General features: G+C 28.3%; 2 protein-coding genes across 2 annotated transcripts; both read right to left on the bottom strand.

Moving 5' to 3' along the window:
• Window positions 1-4,686: 4,686 nt before the first annotated feature.
• On the bottom strand, window positions 4,687-7,596 carry LOC105114852 (protein IQ-DOMAIN 1). Its single transcript, XM_011011544.1, has 5 exons — window positions 7,468-7,596; window positions 7,130-7,381; window positions 6,255-6,476; window positions 6,008-6,121; window positions 4,687-5,881 (listed from the first exon to the last, which is right to left on the bottom strand). The coding sequence occupies exons 1-5, from the start codon at window positions 7,534-7,536 to the stop codon at window positions 5,210-5,212; spliced, it is 1,329 nt and encodes a 442-aa protein (XP_011009846.1). The 5' UTR covers window positions 7,537-7,596; the 3' UTR covers window positions 4,687-5,209.
• A 4,435-nt stretch (window positions 7,597-12,031) lies between these two features.
• LOC105114860 (uncharacterized) lies at window positions 12,032-14,833 on the bottom strand. Its single transcript, XM_011011558.1, has 8 exons — window positions 14,655-14,833; window positions 14,388-14,502; window positions 13,980-14,045; window positions 13,773-13,861; window positions 13,590-13,677; window positions 12,508-12,738; window positions 12,290-12,391; window positions 12,032-12,217 (listed from the first exon to the last, which is right to left on the bottom strand). The coding sequence occupies exons 1-8, from the start codon at window positions 14,831-14,833 to the stop codon at window positions 12,032-12,034; spliced, it is 1,056 nt and encodes a 351-aa protein (XP_011009860.1).
• Window positions 14,834-22,327: the final 7,494 nt, after the last annotated feature.

The raw sequence follows: 22,327 nt of genomic DNA, 5'->3' as shown, positions 1-22,327 counted from the left end.
TAATAATAATAATAATAATAATAATAAAGAAAAAGAAGGAGAAGAAGAAGAAGAAGATGAGAACTTTGAGATGGAATATTAATGTAACGATTAAACAATGATAATAACAAATGTCAAGGTTAGAGGTTCCACTAATGGTATATCAAACAAGTATAGTATAAACTCTTATTATTGAATTGGAAACCACACACAAAGGAGGTTCCAATCAGATTATATATTGTTAACATGATTACATTAGTCATCTTATTCAATTAATGCTAATACTTGTAAATCTCGTCAAGCATTCATGATTATAACTTATGTTAACAACAAATCAAGTTCCTTTCATAGCTCAGGTGTCGGTTATACCATACATTATGGGCTATGAAAGTGCCAAGCATTTGTTGTACCAAGTGTTATACAACATAAATCAAGATTAGTTATTTAACAAGCAAAGTATTAAAGAGTGAACAAGATAACAAATATAAAACATGTTAGTATCAAACATTAAAGTCCATATTAAGTTTACACTATACTTATTCTTACACCATTAGTGTAACCTTTTCACCTTGACATAATAAACTTAGCTAGACATAATGAAAGAAAGAAAAATAAATAAACAAAATAAGAACATAAATAAGATAAGAGTTAACTAAGTAAAGGAAAGGAAATGAAAGGCATAAACTTAATATTAATGAAAGCAAAGCATAAACATTACAAAAAATACAAAGAGAGAAAGGAAGAGCATGATCTTGATCTGGAAACCAAGATGCCTAAATGCATGGCAAATGCCTCCTTTTATAGGCCAAAATTGGGTACTATTGATTTGATGACTAATTGATGAGTGGGTGGCCAACTCTTGACTTGGTGACAATCCTTATCTTCTCTTGTCTGCCCAAAACATTATTGATAACTCTAGATATTGTCTCAGCTTTCTTGTGTAAAACATTCAGCTCATTTCGACTTCTAGAACTCCAGATATGGTCAAAATACTGAACAGTGTTCGGGCTGGAGGATAGATTCGGGCTTCTTTGTTGTTGCTATAATTTGGACTTGAAAATGGCCTTTTTAGATCTTGGGCTCCATATGAAAGCTATCGGCCTATGTCTTACCTTTCCATCCATATAAAGTAGACCTAAATCTAAGATCTCTAACGCCAGATATGACTCAATTACCGAACAGTGTTCTGGTTTGGATTGCACCGACATCTCTTTTCTAATTTTGGTCATCTCTTTGCCCTTGCAATTTAAGTTCTTAAAGTCATCAATCAATCCCTTCATTTATGTGATAGGCCTTCATTTAAAATGAACATTTACCATAAATTAAAGATATCTTATATTATTAGATATATTATTATAAAACATGTTTTAGTTAAGGAGTTATTGATACTTTAAGTGCAAAATGATGATATAAAGCCATGGTAAAAATTCACTTTTAAGTACTAATCAATAACCTAGAAAAATAGTCAATAAAAAATACAGCTAACCATTGGTAGGGTATACTAGGGTGATATCTTTTCATTTTACAACTAGTTTCATTACTCATATTCTTACAGACTATTAGGTTTTCTAGTGACCATGATATTAAATGTCGATTTCTTCAAAATTATAATTTTATAATTAATCTCAAAACCCTTCAATTTAAGAGGCAGACCTACAATTCAACACTGTGTACGCCCCCAACAGGATGAGAACTCCATTGGGAACTAGTCTAATTAGATTGAGCTTTATGGATTTTTTTATTTTATGATTGTTTGCTTGCTTATTTTTGTTGGTCTATGTATTTAATTTTAGTATGTATTTTTTTAACATATTCCTCATGCATAAGTATATCGAGTATGAATTAATTCCTTCATGAATTTTAATTTTAAGAATAAATCTAATTTTAGATTAGGTAAGGAAGTATCAGTTTGTCTCATGATGTTTAATCAAAGTTTAGATTTATGAACTCCAATACATAATAATAAAGGTCATGCTATTCCCTAATTATTTCTTGTAAACTCCAATACTTACTTATGATATTTTTAAATCAATGGTACCGATAAGGTTTTAAATACGTTTTGCTTAAGGATTAGATTTTTCTTGAGACAAAAGTGATGAGTGGTTAAGTGTTCTTTAACTTGTCTCGTTAATTGTGGTGTTTTGCAGCTCTTTACACAAAAATGTGAATTCATTAATATTGAACCTGGTGTTTATATGAATCATTATACAAGGTCCTTTCGACCGATGCATGCCCTATATACTGAAGCTTTAATCCATTGTTAACTATAAAGGATTTATTCTCTTCGATTAAACTGTAAAGATGGTGAAGCCCTCTTTTTGTAAAAATAGTAAGGTGACAAAGGGCGTGTAGCACTGGTTGCATTACATTCCCAGAATCAAGAACAATATACCAAACCAAGCCTCAATTATTATCACTACTCTACTCCAATTCTCTTTTCTTTTTTGTGAAGATGATGTAAAAAGGAAAGGAGGTAAAAACTTAATGAAACAAACCACAATAATCTCAAATTAGAAGATGAACATTAAGGAAAATAACTAATCCTTTCATTAAAAAGAAAATATGCAATCCAAAACCAAGACCCCACACTACCCTTCCTTCTTTTCATAGCAACCCCCATGAAAGAAAGTTCAAGTTTCTTTGCTTTCCTTTCAAGCTTGAAGTTCTCATCTATCATGACCCGAATCCCAAATCCATAACTGATACGTGAGCAAGGTTCCTCTCTAAGGTTCTATACCTATATGAACATAAACTTACATACGAACTTATCTTTCAAATAACTTAATTAGAGTTCAACGCAGCACTAATAACAAAATTAATTTCATAACATAATTTGATTATCTTAATACAAAAGTTAATATAATTTTATAGGTGTAGAACACTAACTAGACATAAAAAAAAGTACAAATTATAACCAAAAGAGCAGGTTTTAAAAGTCCAACAAAATGACCTGTTAACGAGCTAAAAGCCTAAAAAGATAAGTAACAAGAGGGTGAGTTCAACAACTCAGTAAGTAAATAACGTTCAATATATACACACGAGGTAATATAACAATGATGAATATATACACAATTATAGCTCTAGATTCTTATAGGAAGGTTTCTCAAAGAGACCATAACAAGAATATCATAAAATAAAACTCGTCAGAAAATCAAAATGCAATGAGCATGAGACTTTGTATTGTGGGATGATCAATCTATACAGGTTGGTGACTCCCTCAACTAACTAGGGTTCAAATACGATGTGCACAAAAACTAACTCTACCCTGTTAGTATGAGAATTCTAACTAATATACTATAAGTTCATAATTATAATCAAATAAATATATTCATATCTTAAGGCTCAACTCATGAAATCAATCAAATGAGAAGCTATCAATTTAGAAGTCAATTTAAAATATATATTAGTTCATATCAAGAATTCAGATTCAATAATTGATCATGTTTTATTGTAATAAGAATAATAATCAACATATATATATATATATATATATATATATATCAAGAAGCATAATCCAACTCATATTAACAGATTAAATATTTATAATATTTCTTATGCATATGAAAAATTATTCACTCACTTGACTCAAAAGTAAACAACACTCAAAAGCAGATATAAAAGGAAATCCTACTTATATCCTGCTGATAAAATATCAAGATTATCTAAATACAAAGAAGTCATATTCAATAATGACTCAAAAAAAAATATAACCTATTATTTAATACACTTATCTAAGGGTATATTCCATAACATGTCATGTTTTTAGACTAAACTAATTATTTTTCTAAAAACTCAAAATTAAATAATTTTTTCAAAATATAATCCATAATAAAATAAATAATAAAATTAGTAATAATTCACTAAATAACCCTCAATTATTTATCAAAACAATATGAAAAGGCCAATTTTATAGCTAGGAATCAATCTGAATTTTATTATATTTTTAAAGGTCAAATTGTAACTTTGTCAAATTGAAGGACCAAACTAAAAAATCATAAATTCATAACTATAGTGGAATTATGTCCATAAGTCATTCTTATTTTTGTCCAAAATCTCAAATTATACTCCAGGGACCACTCTGGAATTTTATCAAATTTTTAGGGTCAAATTATATTTTTTATCAAATGACAGAACCAAATTGAAAATATTAAAAATTCATAACTATACTAGAATTCTACTCATCATTCATCTTTTATTTTGTCTAGAATCTTAGAAAATGTTTCGGGGATTAATCTATAATTTTTTCAAAATTTAGATTTAAACCATTTCATCATATAAAGTCCATTTGAAACCATGAATTACTTTTACTACCATTTTTTTTTCTCAATTATCAATAATGCCGGCTGTTCATGCATCATCTAGGCAAGCCAGTAGTAAAAGCTATCCCACTGATGTAAACCCATATTCAGTTTGATGCATTGATTTATAGACTGTTGGCTAACCGGTACAAAAAAAGAGCTTGGATGCAAATTTAGAATAAACACAATAGTACACAAAGCAAGAAAATGCAGCAGAATAAGGGCGGCATGAAATGTTGCGGTTTTTCTGCTTGATCATCTATAATCAAATTTTTCTATTGAAGTCTTCCATGTCGCTATTGACCGCGCGTCATAACCAGCTGACTAGAATTATCCTTCCCCTCCCTCACATGGTTAAGGTTGAAACAGAGCCAACAAAAGTATTCAGGAACTAATGAAATCCAATGCATTGACAAGCATAATTACAAGCACATTAGTTAAGAATTCAATTCTAATCAGTGACAACGTGACTTTACATACTTCATAATCCATATTTTTACAGCTTTCTCAGAAACCTCTGGCTTCTTGGAGCACATTTTGCTTTGGAGTCGGCTGCTACCAAAGCTTGAACCCTGGCTTGATGATTCAGGTTTATACAGCACCAGCACCAAACCATGCAGGGCCAAGGGGCTGTGGTTACTTCGGAAGCCAGTTTGCTAGGAAGTTTCTTTCTACTGTAAAATCCTCATGGACTACACTTCAATGTAAAAAGAAAGTAGTTTCTTTCTATCATATGCCATAATCATTCCACATCTACACCTCAGCTACATATAGCACAACCGGTACTGGTAGAAATCCTTAGATGTGAATCTCTGTCACATGAATAGCTTCAGATCGCCATGGACAACAAGCAGTTGAGCTCAAAATTAAACTCCTGAACTTTACTACAACACACAAGTACTTGATCAACAAGCAGCCATGTTTGATCTCCCTTAGAATCTTCGATTTCTTATCTCATCATGTCTACCCAAAGGCAATGGTGGGTAAAGATCCCTTGACAAATGAAATGAAGGATTGGAATCAGCACTGCTCTTAGAGTCTTCATCCAAAAGTTCCATTGACCTCATAAGAAACTTATCCTCTATCATCTGCCCCTGGATGTTTTGAGAAGAATGCCTGCTGTTTTTTTGCTTAAGCTTAGTTGACTCGGTTAGATTCATGTAAGCAGGTTTTTGGTCATAACTCCCTTCTTCCACTGACATGTCGTTCGAAATTGGTATTGGTGAGGCAGATGTAGATGAAGTTGATAACGAGCTCTCGTTGTATAGGGATTCAGAGCTTGGTGTTGAAGAGGAGCGAGTAACATGATTGGCAATAGGAGGTTTAGCAAGAATTCGGGTTGAAACTTTGTTTCTTCTCACTTTTTCTGAGTCGTGTTTAGAGAAATAGAAGCTGGCAATATTATCTTCGCTTTTCCTGGAAAACGGAATCTCTGATGATTTGGTTTGCATTTCCTCCACCAGTCTATCTTCCCATGGCTTGGTTGCCATCCACCGTTCCAGCCAGCTCCATCCAGGGCTGCTGTTATTCAATGACTGATTCTTGAGAGACAATGCTGACTTGCTTGTTCTTCTACACGGGCTTGCACAATTAGATCTTGATTTCTGAAAGCAAAAAAAGAGAATACTTGATAAACAAATTGTGATGACAACAGTTTTTCTTTAATTTGATTGTCTAGTTCATACACAAAGAAATATACAGGATATATTTAGCCTTCCCAGCTTCATTACCTGTTGAGAGAGGGAGTATGCAATTGCTCTCTCCCTCTTAATGGCTCCTTCTGTTCTCATTTGTAACTTTTTCTTGACCTTATCCACTGTTCCTGGACTATCACACCATCGTTTCTGACAGAATAAATTTCAAGAATAGCTAGATTCAGATTAAATTTAGCTTGTATCAAATCGTATACAACATATTCTAATGAAAGAAAACAGAAGAAATGGAAAACAGAAGTGAAGGTAAAAGTTAATGTGATACCTCCGCCTGCTTGATGGGATCAGCTTGGCACATGCACTCATTCAACACGTTCTGTGCTTGAGCTTCAGCTATGCTCGCAGTTTGAGCCCTTACTCGAGCCTGAACCCGAACAAGAGCTTGCATACACCTCAGTGTCACAGCAGCTTGCTTTCGGACTTTCCGACCACGAAATATAGCTTGAAGCCTCACTACCGCTTTCAAAGCCCTCGTAGCCCTTCTTGCCTGCAATTATCCAAACAAGCCTTCGTAACCTAAACAGAATTTTCCCAAGCAATCGCACCACACTTTTCACCCAAAAGCAACCAAATAATCAAAGAAAAGAAAACATCTAATTAAAGAATTACAATGTAAGCAGAAAATTTGTATAGTCATGAAATGCTTCCTCAACAATAATCATGTGATTGTGGAGGCAATAAAGAATGTGATAGCTTTACAACGGAGCAGCAACATTACGCATTACAATTACAAACAATAACAAAATGGCTTTACAACTGAGGTACATCACGCTTATTTGATATGGGTTTGCTCAAGAAAAAAAAGACACCAGATTGAACACTAGAACACTTTGGTTCAGTTGTTCAAGAATCAAATTTCATCCTTTGTAATTTCTCCATTGAAGTATCTTAAAAAAAACCAGAAACTCTTCAAATGGTTATCACCGATCAGATCCTGTTCAAGAATCAGAAATTAACTTCTCCTTTTGCTTCTTTATTTGTTCTTCTTGGTCAACTTTGAAATATTTATTCAGAGACATGAAATTGAAAACAGGTGCTAAATCTACAGAACTCAAGAAAACACAAAACCTATTTTGACAAAAACCTTGAAATCTCACAATTTGTAACAAAAAACCGAGAAGTTGAAGGAACCCATTTTACCAGTAAGCCTCGAAAAGCAGTTTGGATCCGAATAGCGGCCCATTCTTGCTTAACCATCATGAAATCTCTAGTTGGAGCTCTGGCAACAGTAGCCATGGCAGCAGTGAACGCATCATCGGCTACAAGGCAAGAATCAGACGATTCTGACGAAGCCACATGGACCCTTTTCGAGCCCTTGATTGACGTTTGTATATACCCTTCTGACGGGCTCCTCCATAGCCTCCATTTCTTCTTGTTTCCCTTGTTATCCCTCTGTTTTTCCCATAAAAAAAAAAGAGAAACTCATAAAAAAACAAAACAAAAGGCAGCATAAGGTTCTTTCTTCAAAAGAAGATTACCTGGTCTGTCGTTGTTAGGGGATTTTTTAGAGTGATTAGTGATTTGAGCCAATTCCCTGAAGCACCCATTTTTGGAGAAGAGATGGAGATTGAGGAGGTTAGAGGGGTTTATGTCTATGGTCGGGGGTGGTAGGAGGAGGATATGATTTTAAATAAGAGAGCCGTTTGAATTTTGAAATTTTGAATAAAGGAATGTAACGGATACATGGACTTTTTGCCGCTCCACGTTATACGAAGAAGAAGAAGTAGAGGAGGTTGTAGGCTTGTATGTAGCAGCAGTCTTAATTGGTTTGTTTTTTAAACATGGGATCAATTAAGGTGTTGTTTAGCTGTGCTTTTACAATTTTTAATTTTTTTTCATGAAAAAATACTAATTAATATTTTTTTATTGTTTTAATGCTGTAATATCAATAATAAAAATTAAAAAATATATATATTAATTTATTTTCAATCTAAAAAATTTTAAAAACAATCTCTACCATGTTTCCAAATATATACTAAAATCTTGTTTGGAAACGGAACTGGTCATGTATTTTTTAATATTTTAATATTTTTAAAATTAATTTTTTATATGATGAAATTAAAAATAAATTTTAAAATTTATTTTTAATTTCATCGTATAAAAAACTAATTTCAAAAATATTAAAATATTAAAATTTATTTTCAAACAAAAAATATTTTAAAAAATAAATATTATCACAATACTAAACATTAAACTTTTAAAATGAAATAATTTTGTGTTATCAATGGGTTTTATGTTTGTGTTTGAACTTAAATTTCCGTTCCTTATTGTTTAGTACTGTAAAAGATAAAAGAGTTTATAAGAAAAATATGCTTATGAGAAGAAAAGAAACTGAGTTTGAAAGGTGTTTAATTAATTAATTAGATGCATAATTAATACATTTCTTCATTAAATATTGCATGCATTGTTTGCTTAGATTTGATGCACGATGAAATAAATTTTTGATGAATAATTACAAAAATCTAAAGGATATATGGGAAAACATTGTGTCCGTTTGTGAATCTTTTTTTTTTTTTTTTTAAACTGTTCTTGTTTAATATTTGATTGCTTTCCACTGATGCAAACCTCTTTTTTTCCTATACTGCAGGAAAACCCTAATAATATCTTACTGTGAACGTTGTACTCTTTATTTTTTGAAAGCAAACTGTGGGAATATCTATTCTCAGCAAACCCTAGAAATAAGTAATTATAATTTATTATTTTTGGAGGTAAATCAGTAGCCAGGATTTATTAGAACACGATAGGAAGGCAGAAGAAGCTCTTGATTTGCAGAACTAGGAAATTAATTCAGAGGAGTGTCCAAATAAAGGTAGCGAGAAAGATTAATATTTATGAAACAAACCATAACTATTACACAAAGAGACAGCTCCCTTTCGTTCCCAACAGAAGATGGAAATTCATGCGTACCTGGTCTGAGAGCTGCAGATTAATGATTTGTAAGAACATGGGTGCATGCAGCAGCTAGCTGATCAAAGCAGCGATATTTTTAGGAAAAAAGACAAGAAAAGGGAGAAGATAAGTAGGGGGATCTTATATTACGTAATCTCAAATGCGAGGAAGTGCTTATAGACTTGGACTTAAAATACAATACTTAATGTAAGTATTAATATAGTATTAATATAGTGTGTGCATAATTCAAGAGATTCAAAAAATAGTTACATAATTAATACATTGCATATAATTACTTAAAGGACTCTCTTTAAATTGGTTTTAAAATTAATTCCATTGCTCCTCTTCAATTTTGAAAGACTCAAAACTTTAAAAACTTGGATTCCATGATGTTTATTATTTTGTCATGATTGTTGCCCGATTTTCTTCTCTTATTGATGACAAAAAATTTCAGTGATTTCTCCCCAGCTTTCTCGGCCTTTGGTTTGTCAATCCTTTTCATTAGAACTTCATTAGATTCATTACCACTGACAGAATTTTTTATTGATATTTATACTATTATTTCGTTGATAATTAATTTATCTATAAAATCACTAATAAAAATACTTTGTTGATAAATTTCTTATCTATAATTTTTTGTCTGTTAGTAATAAAAAAATATTATTACCAATAGACACGTAAAAAAATTATTTACTTTATTTTATAAGTATTTTTCTCAGCAAAATATCGTATGTAATTTCATTGCTAATTATTTAAAAATATTTTTTAAAAATATTTTACAAAACTATAAAATAATTAAATTAATATAAATTAACACTCTATAATACTCAAAACGCTTAGAAAAAAAAAAGAAAATAAACTCAAACAAATTTAAAACAAAAAAATAATACAAAAAAATAAATTCAACTAAAAATAATTCATATGCAAAAAATAAAGTTTTGATTGCTAAAAATTTAAAAATCCTATAAATAAATCAACTAAAAATTGATATCATATGAAAAAAAAATCATACAATAGCATTCATACAACTATTAAGAACAAAAACAATTCAAAATAAAATTAAAACAAATATAGTGAAAAAAACACAAAAAAAAGAAAGATATTTACCTTAAAGTGCAAGTGAAGCTAAGAAGAGTAAGAAAAAAAATTCATAAAATATACCAATTAAAAAAAAGTGAGAAGAAAAAAAAGAAGAAGAAGACATACCTGAGCATGGAAGAAAAAAAAATTAAGGATAGGAGAAGAAAAGGAGAAGAAGAAAGGAGACGGGTATCTTGTGAAATTATAAATTCTAGATTTTTTATTGGGGCTTTTACTTATGGTTAATTAAATATTAATATGTTTAATCATTTCATTGGTAATTCTTTCTGTAATATTTAATTTAAATTTTTAATTTAATCAAAAAATTTAGAAACCACCAAACATCACCGACTATTTTCAATTCATCGATGATTTTGTTTGTAATATTTAATTTAAAATTTTAATTTAATCTAATTTTTTTTATACATTTTCCAAATAATACTGATGATTTTTCAATCTATCGGTAATTTTGTTACTAAAGAATTTATCTTATTACTTTAGCAATTGTATTTTCTTAATTAAACATGACTTATCTAAGCTATTTTTCTTATTTGGTGCTTACTGTTATGTTCTCTTTTTGGCCATTGTATATCTTTTATTAGGAAGATTTCTCTTAGGAGTGATCATTTTTTGTTCAATTTGATTTTTATCCAGAAAATTTATCAAACCCAAATGTTAAAAAACAAACCAAAACTGAATTAAACCGGTTGGTTTTGGTTCAATTTATTTTTTTAGGATAAAAACCGGTTCAAATTGATTTAACTTCATTTTTTCAATTTGGCTTGATTTTTTTCTAGTTTGGCTCGGTTTTTCCGGTTTAGTTCTATTTTTTTCTAGTTTTGCTTTTTTTCTAGTTTTTCGATTTTGGTTTTATTCAGTTCTGTTTTTTTAGTTTCATACTTGTTGTTGAAGAAATCCAAAACCAAGGATCAAATTGTAAAACACGCCCAAATTGAAGGCTTGATTTTGAATCTGACACATTTTGGCGCCAAATCTCATTTAAATAAAACGACGCGTTTTGGAAAAAGCTACGCTGTTTTATGCACTATTCATATGCACTATGCATAAAAAAAACTCAAAACGGTGTCGTTTTGAACAGTACCACATCTTCTTCCCCTGGACATGCAGAGAATAGGGGAAGAAAATGTGTTTTTCTCCTCTGTTTTATCCGATCTTTTTACCGATAATTCAACTTCAAAAAGACACCGACACAACCCACTTTCCACGTGCTTGAAGAACGGTGGAGGAGCAGCTACACAGTGGCCGCACCAGCCACGTCCCCTCCCCTGTTTTTTGCCTATAAAAGCAGGGGAGGCAGCAAGTGAAAGGAGGACAGACACAAAGAGAGGATTTGGTTTCTTTCAAGAAATTTAATTCTTAGGGATGTTGATTCTCAACTTTATATTTTAATTCTTTTGTTTATTTATTCAATATAAAATATATTCATTAATTAGTAAATTCTTCTTACTTGTAATTCATCTTTAGGGATTGCTTAGACTATTAATCTTTAAGAAAAATATAAAAATATAAAAAAATTAAATTTTTTTAAATGGGCCGGACTCGGCCCAAATCAGTGGGTTGGGCCGGACCCGGCCCAAAACCAGCCCCCCCTCCTTCATTTGTTGCAGAACGTGAATTAATTCACGTTCTGCAACAAATGAAGGAGGGGGGGCTGGTTTTGGGCCGGGTCCGGCCCAACCCACTGATTTGGGCCGAGTCCGGCCCATTTAAAAAAATTTAATTTTTTTATATTTTTATATTTTTCTTAAAGATTAATAGTCTAAGCAATCCCTAAAGATGAATTACAAGTAAGAAGAATTTACTAATTAATGAATATATTTTATATTGAATAAATAAACAAAAGAATTAAAATATAAAGTTGAGAATCAACATCCCTAAGAATTAAATTTCTTGAAAGAAACCAAACTAATTACTAAATTCAATGTTAAAATTATTTTTTATTAGGAAATGGGCTATGTCTTGATCCCAGAATTAACGAAGTGCCTGGAATTGTGGTTGTGCTTGGTTTTCTCCAACTCTGCTTTTCCATCTGCATGCAGAAGGCTTGCCCAATTACAACACCAGTGCCCCTCTATCTTCTCCATTTGTGTAATTTGCAATGGAAATGGCAGCAACATCTCCACCGTCACTTTTGGAAGAACTATTTTCCGTGTAAATGGAACATCGATTCTCTCCATTACTCTCGTTATCATCAAAACTAGCATTGGAAGGTGGGATGTCGTCGTCTATGGGACACTTCTGCGAAGGCAAATTACGAAGAGTTAGATGCATATTTCGTGCTTAATTGCTATATGCATGGAGAATGTTTACCTTAACATTTGTTAAGTCTACAAGCTGCTCCTCTAAGAAACTAATAAACTCCTGGAAATTCTCTTCTGGTGGGCGATAATGACCGCTGTAGGTCCATACAGCCTAATCAAACAACATGGAGGAATTTATTTTCTTTCATTTTTGCGTGAATATGACAAGGAATGAGGAATATGGAACTCTTATATGTGCATGCAACGTACACACACACACATATATACCTCAAGAAACCCACTACGCACAACCAATCTGCCAGCAGCAATGGCAGCACCACCAGATAAAAAACTAGAGTGCTGAAATAAGCCTTTCTGCTTCTTCCCTACATACAACTTTCTGGACGCACTAAGAACAAATATCCATTTGTTGCCATCAAACGTGTCCACAGGTAGCCTACTTTTTTTGTAAATAAGCTTCTCAGCCTCAACAATCACTTCATATTCTTCCCTCTCTTGCTGCAAGAGAATAAATAATCAATTGTGATATATGTATGTAATATATAAATTAAACTTGAAAGCATAATCAAGTTTATTTGCAATACATGTAATATGAACAGTGACAATTGTTTATGTATCCTTTTAGAACTTGTAAATAAATAAATTACTCTTTTTGGGTTGCATCATACATAGCGTATGCTTTCCAAGTTTATGATTGGTGATGTTATTTGATTTCTAAAGGAAATTCAAATTGAGCTGACTATATAAGGATTGATTTAGAAAGGTGCTTCCAAATATTTAAAAAAAAAAGAGAGTTAAGTAATGACAAATCACCTCACACATAAAAAATTAAAAAATTAAGATATTGAATAAAATTATAAGATATGATTTATATTATTTTTTAACATATCATTTTAAATAAAAGTTATTTAAATTTAAATCTTGTACAGGCTCATACCACCTTATATTTAATTTTTATCAAATAGAATGATAGTGATAAAATTTAAACTCATAATTATTTGATTAAAAAAACTTTGATATTATATCAAATAAACATATTATTAAAAATTTTAAACTGTTAAATAAAACTTTAATATATAATTTATATAATTTTATAATAAGTTTGATTGATTTATTATTAGTATATTTTTGACATATATTTTGGTAATTTAATTTCTTCATTGAACAATTTATAAACTCTAATTAATGCATGTGTCAATATCTTGCTCGTTTTTTGTTTGAGATTTGAAAAATCGGAATAGAATTTATGTATTTTTCTTAGAAAGGAAAGGAAGATTATTTAAAAAAAAAAAAAAAATTTAGTGTGAGTTTGGCGCTAAAAATTAATTAAATACAAAGAGACGCTCTACCTTTCCAAGATATTTAACGCGTTGACACTGTAGTTGGGTCCTGGAACATGCGGCAAGGTTTACTCCTTTCCCATCTCCGATATCCAACCTTAATTAATCCGTTTTCACGAAGAAGTTACTTAGAAATGACACTAAAATAAATAAATAAATAAAAAACAAACAATTTCTCTTTTTTTTCCTCACCAATACAAGAAAGGTTGCGAGCTATCACTATGAAACCAGACATTGTAGTAAAAGTGCAAGTTTCTTCCGTAGCGATGTCTTGGATCAATCTGTAACACCACAGCAATGTACGTAGTGCAGCTTTTATCATGGATCTATATTTATTTGAAATTAATTAAGTATATATTTAGATAAATGAAATTATATATATAATGTGGACTTAATTACTGCTTCAAGCCACTGTGTCAAATCTAATTTCCGAGCCTTCTTGCTCTTCGACAAACCCTTCCCGACCTGCAACAACAGCAATAAACACAGACTAATCAATGATCTTTCTTAATTTTGGATTAAAAGTTTTATTTATTATAATGAAACAAAGCCATGCAGAAGGTAGCTAAACTACTTGCCGTAGCAAACATCTTAAAGACTATACAGAGTATATTTGTTTTTGTATTTAAAAAAATAATTCAAAATTTTTGAAGTTTTGTTCTTAATTTAAATTGTTTTTTTATAATTTATATCGTTTTATATGTTGAAGTAAAAAATAAATTTTAAAAAATTAAAATTAAATTTATTATTTTAATATATTTTTAAATAAAAAACACTTAAAAAAATAATTGTGGCTGTAATATATACCTTGGCTGCCCTGATCCGAGCCCGTGCCCATCGTGAAACAGCGGTTTCTGACCTTTTCGAGTTGTAGAATGATATCGAGCACCGTCGAAGGGCTGCAAAATCTAAAGCTTTCCACCTGAAAATAATGAATATATATATATATCGGAGTTAATGATGATTACTATAAATACTTATTATGGTATTAATTGAAATTAACGTATATCGAAAGTAGTTGATCTAAAGCAAATTAAGTTACATATATAATTCTAGCTACATCGGACTAATTACCATAGCTCTTCCACAACAACAGCACAACCAGCAAGGTTTCTACGAGTCCGATAATTCTTGTAAGCTTTTTGTAACTTGGTTGCAGCAGCATCAAGCCCCCTAAAATGACCAGCTGATGAAACTGCGCTGCGATCCAGTACCTTGCTGACCAAATCAAAGTTCCTTCCCTTCATAACCATGAACGCTTGGAGATTTGGCTTTGCTGGCTTCTTGATCTTCTTGAAAAATATATATAGATATTCCTCTGTGACACAATCAGATTAATCAACTATACTTCTGGACAAATCCCTCTTCTTGAAGCTTATGGTCCCCAGTATTTCTTAAGGATGATCATCCCATAATCATGAACAAAGTTTTGTTGTTAGCACAAGAAATGATAAAGAAATGCATGCAGAATCTCATAATCGTGAACAAAGTTTTCTAACTATGCAGTAAATTAATCAACTACGTACCTACCGTACAAATATTCTTCCTTAATGTCTGTGTTTTTATGATTTGAGACCAAGAACTTCCCTCTTATATTTATACCACCGAACTCTTTGTGTGAAACAACAGGAAGTTTAACGGCTAGGAAAACGATTTTTTTACGAGTACTCACCTTAGAATACGCAACGGACAAAGACTGCCGGCTAAGAACTAAAGAAAAAATGGGAATATTTTCGTAACTTTACATGCAAATAGTGTACCTTGAGTTGAACTGGGGAAAAAAATATTGTGAATTGAAAGTACAACCATTGCGTCCTTGAAAGGTTTGAATTTTTCTGCCCAAAAAAAGAAAAGAAAAGGGAAAGGTTTAAATTTTTCTGACCAAAAAAAAAGAAAAATTAAGGAAAGGAAAGGTTCGCATTTTAAAGCTAGGGTTCAAACTCTTCGAGACTTTATATGCTTACTTTAATTGGATATGAAAAATAAAACATTGAAAATTCTTAGAAACACCTAATAAAACCCAAAAAGACTTAATATATGTTTTCATTAGTCGCCTTCATTCTTGATGTGATTTTGTAAAGAACACCTAATTAATGATCATTAGGTGTTCAAGATTTATAGGTCTATTTCTTTTAATAAAATTAAACATAAAATAATAGTTTTATCTAGTTTTATCCAGGTTTTAAGTTAAAGTACAAACTTTTAATTAAAATAATGTGTTAAAGAGTGTATAAAATTATTTTAAAAATTTTATTCAATACTTTAAAGTTTTGGATTCAAATGCTTCGGTGCAAATAAACATTATCAACAAAATCATTATGCACAATTAGTGAAAACATTTTTTTAAGTTTATATTTTTTTATTAACATAAATGTTCAAGATAATTTGTTCGTATATTGATTAATTTTATAAAATTTAAAATTAATTATCATGTAAGTTTCTAGTAATTCTAAAATTTATAATACTTAAATTAATAATTTTAAAAAATCAAACTTGGAGCTTCATTAATTAAGTTATACCATTTTGAATTAAATTTATACATTTTATGTGTTCATAAAAATTGTATTTACTTTATAATAAACATCAAACTAATTACCAAGTACTTTAGAAATGATAGGGTGATAAACCATATCAACAATATTTGACTAATAATTTTAGATTTTTTGTTTCGAGTTAATTAGATTAATATTTTTAATAGAATATTGTTCATCCACTTATTTCCCTCTTACTTGTGTTTTTCTTTTTAACAAATTTTCCTTTTTTTTTCTCTTAAAGTCATGTGATCAAAATAAAGTTTTATATTAAAAATATAAAATTTTCAAACTAAAAAGATAAAAAAAATTTAAAATTTCACAACCTAAAATATTTAAAAAGAAGAAAAACAAATAATTCTAAAATAAAAAAATAATAAATTATTGCTAATTGTCAAATTTATTCCCTAAATTAAGTTTTTGAATGCAATAAAATAAGATTAAATTTTCTTTAATGGAACATCAAGCAACCTAATTTCATAAGATTTAAATTTCACCACTATGAATTTATATAAAATTACCTTAAACAAATTATCAAGTCTAAATTTTCACTCCTTCAAGAATGTGTTTATTTTTATGTTTAAAAAACACTTTTAAAATTTTTTTAATTTTTTATTTAAATTAATTATTTTATAATTTAAAATTGTTTTTATGTTATGATACATTTTAAATAAAAACTATTTTTAAAAATAATCACCACTACAATTAAATACTAGCTCAACTTTCTTGCACTGTGCAATGAAAATAAACTAAAAATATATTATTTATTTATTTTGCAATGAAAATAAATTAAAATAATATTTTTAAAAAATTATTTTTGATATTAATACATTAAAAAAATAAAAAAATATTTTTGATATTAATACATTAAAAAAATAAATTTGAAGTAAAAAAAAATAAAATTAAAACTTAAGAAAAAGTGCCCATAATTGACGTTAATTGATGGAATTGATAACTTTGACCAAAGTCTGCTTAAAACATGGTTCACAATAGGTCCTTAAGTTATTGATAATTTCTCTTTTCATCACAGTACGTTTTGCAATTTCCAAAGCTGTTCAACAGTCATTTCCAGTCGTCCAGTACACCTTGTCAAGGAAGACACGCAAGGTCAAATGTATCTTTGCTTGTGCCTCCAAACACGTGTATTGGATTTGTTAAAAGAATAAATGAATAAATAACAAATCCAATATCACCTAGATAATGACATGGCTAGCTTTGTTTTATTGAAGTGGTCAGGCCATGCAACATCAATGATAATTCATGATTATTTTTCTTTGAAAATAATTTTTTTAATTTTTAAAGAATTATTTTAACACCATCATATAAATTATTAAGAAAATATAAAATAATTAATTTCAAACATGAAAATCTTTATATTTTCATGAATTGTTGTTTGGAACACAATTATAAATAGCACAAAGAAAATTTAATTTGTTAATATAATTAGAATGTGTTTAAAAATATGGTAATAGTTTTAATTTAAAATATTTTTTATTTAAAAATATATTAAAATAATTTTTTTATTTTTAAAAAATTATTTTTAATATTATTATATCAAAATAACCTAAAAATATAAAATTAATTAATTTTAAATAATAATATTTTAAATTTTAACAGATCATAATTTGAATCTTGTATTCAAACCATCCTAACTATCATTAATAAAATGATAGCGTATAACTATAAAAGTAAGAAGTCATAACGCCTTGTTATGAAATTTACTTAAAATATCCTGTACTTTTTATTTTATAATATTGTGAATAAAGCCATGGGGCGGAAATAGATGAGAAAAGAGGGAATTTTTTTTCCATCTTTTTTCATCATTAACAAGGAATAAAAAATTAACAGAAACTTCAGTGTTCTTTAACTTTGTTTGTTTATTAAAATGTAATTTTTCTAAAAGTAAATTTTGAAAAAAATAAATTTTAAAAAATAAATTATTTTTTAATATTTGATAGTATAATAGAAAATAAATTGAAAAATATTTTCTAATGTTTGATTATATTATGAAAAATAAGCTAAAAAATAATCTATTAATGTATTTTTTAATTTATTAAAATAATGAGAAACAAATCCTAAAAATTAAGATTTTAAATAAGAATGAAATTGAAAAAAAATATAATTTTATAAATTATTTTCAATAAAATAAATAATAATCAAAATAATAGAGATCAAATCTAACAAATAAAGAAATTAAAATAATAATAATTATCATTTCATAAATTATTTCAAATAAAATAAGTAACAATCAAAAGAATAATAACTAAATTTGATAGATAAAAAATTTTAATTAAAAAATAAATAATAATTATAAAAATAATGATGAAAGTTAATATAAAAATTAAATTTTAAGAGATAAAATTAAAAAAAATATTCAAAATAATATATATATATATATATATATTTAATATAATATAATTAGTAAATAGATAAAAAAAAAATTAAAAACCACTTTTATGAACAAACATAAAATTGTCTTCACAGAATATAAAAGAACTAAGCATTCCGGGGTTAATAGGTCTTTTCATAGCTCATTATTATTATTATTATTATTATTATTATTGTTACAGTTGCAGAAAAAACTAAACAGTGATGGATCTCTGTTGCGTGAGGCGTGTTCCTGGCTGAGAGGGACTGTAAGGTATGTCATCTCCGTTTTTTGTTTAGCCATTTTTCCTTTTTTATTCTAGGAAAGCTGTGGAGAACTTGTTCAGGTTTTTCTTGGCTTCTGGGTTCTTAACGACCTGCTAATGCTAAGAGATCTCACTAGCTTTTAAGGGATGCAGAATCTTTAACATTTACTTAAGGAGTGCATTTATGTTATAATAATGAGTTTAACCAGTAGAAGCAATGAGAAAATTATATATTCGCTAATTAGTATTTAAAAATATATTTTTATTAAAATTTTATATTATTATTTTATACTTGAAATATCAATAACACTTTAATTAAAGTATATTTAATAATAACAAGTCTATAATATAAGATACCTTTAATTTATGATAAATATTTATTTTAAATGTAGCTTGATCACATTATTGATAAATGAGTTTAACTATTGAAATTGAAAAAATAAAAAGATGACTAAACTTAAATAAAAGATATTAGTTGAATTCAAATTGAAATATCATTCGGTTATTGGATCATAACTGGAGTTATAGAACTTGGATTTAAATATAATTTATATGAATAAAAAACTAAGACATGGGATTAAAATTTTCATAAAAAGTCTAAGATTCAAAAAGACCGTTTTCAAGTTCAAATTATAGCAACAACAGAGAAGTCAGAATCTGTCCTCTAACCTAGATACTATTAAATATTTAGCTCATATCTTGAGTTCTAGAAGTTTATATAAGCTCATTCTTGTTTTGTTGGAAAACTAATATAATTTTCAGAACTTTCATGAAAATTATCTGTTTAAATTCTGATGTTAGCAATGATATTTTTAACAGACAAGAAGATAAGGATTGTTACCAATTCAATAGGGGCCACCTACTCAACAATTAATCATTAAATTAATAGTTTTAAATTTTAGCTTATAAAAGTAGGTGGTTGTCATGCATTTAGACCTCTTAGTTTTTCAAATCAAGATTTTGCTCTTACTTTTTTTTTTGTATTTTGTAATATTCAAGTTTTATTTCATGTTATATATTTTTTTTAATCTTTTATTTATACTTTTCATTTCCTTTACTATACTTATATAATTATATTCTTATCTTATTTATCTATATTTCTCTTATTCATAATATTCAGCTAAATTTATTATATCAAAGTAAAAATGTTACATTAATTGTTTAAGATTAAAAAGGTTACATAAGTATAGTATAAACTTAATATGTACTTTAATATTTGATACTAATATATTTTGTATTTATCATCTTACTCATTCTTAATATCTTACTTGTTAAATGGTTACTCTAGATTTGTGTTGAACAACCCTTGGTGCAACAAATAATTGGCATTTTCATAGCCCAACTGTAAAGTATAACTGACATTTGTGCTATGAAATGAACTTGATTTGTTTTTAACATAAGTTATCACCATAAATGTCTGACAACATTTACAAGTATTGGTATTATTTAAATAAAATAATTAATATAATCATGTTAATAAATTATAATCCGATTGAAATTTCTTTTGTATATGGTTTCCAGTTTAATAATTAAAAAAATATATATTATATTTATTTAAAATACTATTAGTGGATTCTTTAATCTAACCTTGACAATTGTTTTATACTTGTTTAAATCCTCACATCAATATCACATCTGAAAGTTGACTTCAACTTCTTTTTTGTTATTATCTATTTTTTTATTTATAATTTACACAGTTAATCTCCTTGTAATTTAACCCTGGTCTTGTTGGGTTATTTATTACTTTAACACTTCTACACTTAGAAGAAAACATCAACTCTTTAATTGTATCATTTACTAATAGTAACAAGTAATAAAATGAATAAGTAGAGTATCGTGTAGAGTATCATTTTACGAGGAGTTGTAAAAATTATCAATTAGTATTAAAATTATTAAATTGTTATCTATTTGATGATGTGATTATAAAAGTTTGTTAAACTAAAAACAATAAAATGAACAAGAAATAATTAAAAGATATTGAAATCAAGTTTAACAAATTCTAAGATTTCTAAATTTATCATAATTAATCCTATCAAAATTTTTTATTATTGTTGATAATTAGGTTATACTAATTTAATTATTAATTTCTCTCGAGCATCTAAATTTTCTATATCCCTATAAAAATTCTAAACTTGTCAAAATTTATTAGAAATAATAAAACCCTTTAAGGATTATACAAGTTTCATGGTTATTTTTGTCTTATAGATTTCTTATGATATTTCAAACAATGACGGGAACAATTATCATTTTTTTTATCTTAAACTAAATCCTAAATTATACAAACAATGATTAAGCATACATAAATATGAAGTTCAGAATAAAACACTTAATTATCTTAAACTAAATCCTAAATTATGCAAACAATAATTAAGCATACATAAATATGAAGTTCAGAATAAAACACTTAATAAATACTGAGTCAATTCAATCAAAGAAATATTTATATAACCATGGTTAGGTTACATAAAAAAATCCTAAATTAAAAAATTATTTTATAATTAAATAAAAAACTTAATAGAATAAATATCACTAAAAAATTATAAAAAAATCAAATAACAAGATGTCTTGAAAAAGGTGTTGTTATTAGCTTTTTTGTTTTTTTCAGTTCTAATTATTTTTGTTTTTAAATGTCACCTCCTCTCTCTTGTGGTTTTCTTGTAGTGTGTTTAGGGTGTAAAAAATATATCTTGGTTGCCATCTAAAGGTTTTTATAGCTGGCTTTATCTTTTAAAATAAAATAAAAAAATTATTTTTTTAATTTTTTCATGGATTTTGACTTTATATTATGGGTCAATTTTAGGGTAGATAACATTTGAATTGAGACTTTTTATTTCTAGAACAATTATAAAAAATCAAATTTTCTTTACATTGAAACTGGTCTTGCAATTTTTTGACATAAAAAACACAAGATAAAGGTCAAATCAAAATATATGGGTCGCAGGGATTTCAAGTCTGACTGAGGCTCCCCTGAATAATTTTTCTAAGGCTTTAAGTTGTAGATTAGCAGTGCAACATCCACGCTTACAGCAAAGTTCTTCACCCAGTTCGTGAATTTGGTTTCTTCTCTATGAACACGGCTCACTCAAACTATCCATTCCCTAGTAAGCACTCTGTTGAAGCAAGAGGTGATAAGCTGGTTTTGATCAGCGTTGTTGAATGCAGAACTGAATAGAAAAGTCCTTTTTTTACTTTTTCTTTTTTAATATTTTTCCACATACAACGTATAGAAACTAACGAGTCACTTTCTTCATCAAGTTTCTTTATTATTATTATTATTATTATTGATATTCAGAATTTATGAAATTAAAACTTTATTCTAAAGTTTAGTTATAATTTTCAAAACTTAAAGTTTTTTATATTTATTTCTTTCTTTATACGTTGCTCTAATGTCTTAGTGGTGCCTTCTTAAGTAAAATAACATGAAACATGTGTGTGGTTTTTAATTTAATTAGATTAATTGTTGTGTTCGGATAATCTAATTAATTACTGTGTTTCCATACTTTGTGATAATTTAATTAAGGTCAATGCACAACCAACAATTTTTTGATCAACTTTTCGCCTTCCAAATATAGAAGTAAATTCA

Source organism: Populus euphratica, unplaced genomic scaffold (assembly GCF_000495115.2).
Source record: "Populus euphratica unplaced genomic scaffold, PopEup_1.0 scaffold777.1, whole genome shotgun sequence".
In the NCBI taxonomy this organism is placed as follows: domain Eukaryota; kingdom Viridiplantae; phylum Streptophyta; class Magnoliopsida; order Malpighiales; family Salicaceae; genus Populus; species Populus euphratica.
Note: the sequence above shows the minus strand (reverse complement) of the source record. Positions and strands in the feature narration are given on the sequence as shown.

Coding starts and splice junctions, on each gene's coding strand:
- LOC105114860 (XM_011011558.1), bottom strand. CDS start 14,833: ATGGTTATGAAGGGAAGGAACTTTGATTTGGTCAGCAAGGTACTGGAT. Junction 14,046..14,387: donor CTCGGATCAGGGCAGCCAAG/GTATATATTACA, acceptor CTGTTGTTGCAG/GTCGGGAAGGGTTTGTCGAA. Junction 12,392..12,507: donor TGCGTAGTGGGTTTCTTGAG/GTATATATGTGT, acceptor TTGTTTGATTAG/GCTGTATGGACCTACAGCGG.
- LOC105114852 (XM_011011544.1), bottom strand. CDS start 7,536: ATGGGTGCTTCAGGGAATTGGCTCAAATCACTAATCACTCTAAAAAAT. Junction 6,477..7,129: donor CTGCTTTTCGAGGCTTACTG/GTAAAATGGGTT, acceptor GGATAATTGCAG/GCAAGAAGGGCTACGAGGGC. Junction 6,122..6,254: donor ATCCCATCAAGCAGGCGGAG/GTATCACATTAA, acceptor TTATTCTGTCAG/AAACGATGGTGTGATAGTCC.